Below are 3,070 nucleotides of genomic sequence, written 5' to 3' on the forward strand. Positions count from 1 at the left end.
TGCTCTGTTTATCCCTCTTCAGTTATGCTACTGGGTGATTGCTTACTCAGGTAGACAACAAGGTCTCAGTAGAAGAGAACAAGATTGAAAAAGTTAGGGATTGCTTTGTTTGTTCATTCTGATTTCTGGCACAAATAGGACCTGCGTACACTTTAATGGGTCCCTGACTAAGAGGTGTCTTAAAGATAAGTTATATAAAACATAATTAACTGGGCCCTTTAAAAAAAAAAAGCCATAATCAAATTAACAAAAACTCAAGCTTCATCCCACTCACCGCAAACCCCACATTCTCTTCAATTCAATACCTACTGCAACTAGAGCTTGGGAAAAATTCCAATCAACCAGAAGATGAGGAATCTTTTTTTTTTTTTCTCCTTAAAAAAGTTCTAGTCCTTTTGGTTGACTGCAGCATTACTATGCATTTTGCAGAACATCTGTAATGTCAGCTAGCTTCCATGGACCAGTGGCAATTGCTTGCCAACATGCATTTTAGCAGCTTTACTTTCTTCTAATGCACCAAAGGAGTCCCAGTCCACACTTTGCAACAGCAACGGGAGCTGGAACAAGAAGGGGCCTAAACTACTGCATCAACCAGGTAAGCAAGCTTTTGCAAAAAAAGCCAAAGATCCATTTAACAGCCAAGAATACAGCATTGCAGGTTTTCCCCTTTGCACTTGCACTCTTAACACACATTCGATTCACATTACATAGAACTGCTAAAAAGCTCTTCATTCTCCCCTCCCCATCAAGATGCTCTTCGTGCTTAGAGCACCCCTTTCACACTTCCTCCCATCACTAGCATGATGCTTCTCTCCTCCCTTCTTGCCTTCATAACAGTGTGAGAGAAGGAAAGTCTCCACAATACAGGACTCCAGAATCTTTGCTGCTCCTATTTAGTGAAACACTCCAATGCCTGGCTCTACTGCTCATGACTTTCCCTAGGAAATTGCTATAACCGATGGTGAAAACCGATCACACCGCTGTGAAACTTTCAAACTTGTACCTTTCACTTAGTGGTGGCATTTACAGAAGTCTGTCTACAAACACTGCACAACCTGCAGTGGGCTAGACCAGGGGTTCCTAGCCCCTGGGCCATGGCCCGCTACTGGGCTGCAAAGGTTTGGCTACCAGTCCACCAGAGGGTTGGCTGCTGGACTGGAAGTCCAGAAATGACTGGCATATTGTGGACCAGCAGCCCACCCACAGTATGCCTGTCACTACTCATCTGCGGCCACTTCTGGTCCACAGTTTGCCAGTTCACAGACACTTCCAGTCTACGGTTTGCCGGTTTGCAGCATAAAAAGGTTGGGAACCCCTGGACTAAACTAAGCCTTCCTTTGGCCAATGAATCCAAATGCTACAGAAGCTACAAACACTGGTTCCCTCAATCCTCAGGGCAAGATTCTCATGGGGTCAAAAATCTATTAATCCTCAAGGAAAATTACCAGCAGCCTAGATAAGCCTAAGGATCCTTGTTCCTATTTTGAGTCTACAGTTTTGGAAACAGATTAATGATCTCAGCAATTCCATTCCTAGAATTCTAAACTCCTGGTTCCCTTCATCTCTACTGACAGGTCTCCAGCATCTCATCTGGGAGACCCAGGACCTGCTAGTGGTGCCCCAAGACTCCTCCTGAATTGTCTGCCTCCGTGGACTAAGCTACAAACTGTGCTGACAGCTCCCAGATTCACGTCCATTTCTCCCTAATTGTATTCAGTCTGGAATTTCTAGGTCTCCCATCCTCTTGGATATCCTACCACGCTCCAGCTCACCCCAGTCCCCTCTTCTTCACCATCCTGCTGCAATCTTAGCATCCCGATCACTACTCTTTGGCAGAAATCCACAATTTTTGCTTAACCTTCATTTCTTCTTCCCCACATCCTCTCTCAGGCCCTATTACACTAAATCTTTATCACCCCCAGGAGCCATCCTTTCCTTTCAGTATCGACAGCAACAACCCGTATCCTACAACTTCACTATACACTTAGGTACTTGCCTTTTCTCCACCACTGAGTCTATCCAAGGCTTATCCATGCCGACATCCTCATCTTCAGCCACATGACCCCAAATCGCTTTGCCGGCCTTTCTAAGGTGCAATTTGACCTCACCAGACTCTTTTCTCCTCTTACTGACCCATTTCAATCCTTAAACTCCCCCCAGACTTCACCTTACTTTCCTCCTTGTTTCTTTCATAATCACAGCTTTTTGCATACTGGTCCATATGCTTGGATCACCTTGGTTTCCTCCTTGCTGCAATTATGAAAGAAACAAGGAGGACACTAAAGTGATCCAGGCATAAGAATCAGTATGCAAGAAGTTTCTTTAATAGTCATAGCTTCTTGTACACTGATCCTTGCGTCTACAAGGCCCATGTCCTGTCCATAAAAGCCGCTTCAACTCCTTTGAATAAAATACGTCCCGGAGAAGACCCCTCCCATCCCTGCACCGCTCTCCTCTTCCTGACACCGCAGCAAAGCGGAGGAAGAAACCACCCTTCACACTGAGCTCGACACGTTTTACATGGTGATGCTCAGCAACTCCCTGGCCTGCAATCCGACGGACAACCCTCGCCAGTGCTCGGACCGTAGCCCCGGTGCAGCCCTCAAGGCACGGCCACGCGGTGCCAGCACCGCGCTCCTCCCCCGGCGGCGCCGTCTTACCTGAGCACAGCTGCTCGATCTTGGTGAGGGTGAGCTGCAATGACTCGTTGATCCAGGCCAGCATGTCGTGCCGGCTCAGGTTGTCGCTAGTCACCGAGGTGGAGTACACGTTGACCGCCATGTCTGCAAGGCAAGGCCCCAGTGGGTCAGGGGACCACAGCACCACCAAAAGACCCCCCCCCCAACCCTCCGCAGGTGCCCAGCGCCCAGGGGCGTCGCCGGACCCACGTGCTGCTCCCGCGCGACCCGGAAGCGGAAGCCCCGCCCTCGCGCCGCTCAGGGAGGGGGAGGGGCGAGGGCTGAAGGGCCAGAGCGAGGCTGAAGGAGGGGGAAGACAAGGGAGAGGAGGGGGAGGGGCGGGGGAGCCCCCTCAGGCCGGCTGCGACCCCCCGCGAGGCCCCGCCGCCCCC

At 49.8% G+C, this 3,070-nt stretch overlaps 1 protein-coding gene across 2 annotated transcripts in view; it reads right to left on the bottom strand.

Annotated features, from left to right (window-relative positions):
• The window catches only part of MAPRE1 (microtubule associated protein RP/EB family member 1), a 14,607-nt gene that overhangs the window by 11,291 nt on the left and 246 nt on the right, over positions 1-3,070 (bottom strand). Inside the window, exon 2 of one of the 2 annotated variants that reach the window (XM_019509958.1) lies at positions 2,661-2,787. In XM_019509958.1, the coding sequence (XP_019365503.1) occupies positions 2,661-2,781 (121 nt within the window). In that variant the 5' untranslated portion in view covers positions 2,782-2,787. The remainder of the gene's footprint in view (positions 1-2,660; positions 2,788-3,070) is intronic. The other variant, XM_019509959.1, reaches the window with a different exon arrangement.

This window comes from Gavialis gangeticus, unplaced genomic scaffold, assembly GCF_001723915.1.
Source record: "Gavialis gangeticus isolate Ggan-Ray unplaced genomic scaffold, GavGan_comp1, whole genome shotgun sequence".
Taxonomy (NCBI): Eukaryota; Metazoa; Chordata; order Crocodylia; family Gavialidae; genus Gavialis; species Gavialis gangeticus.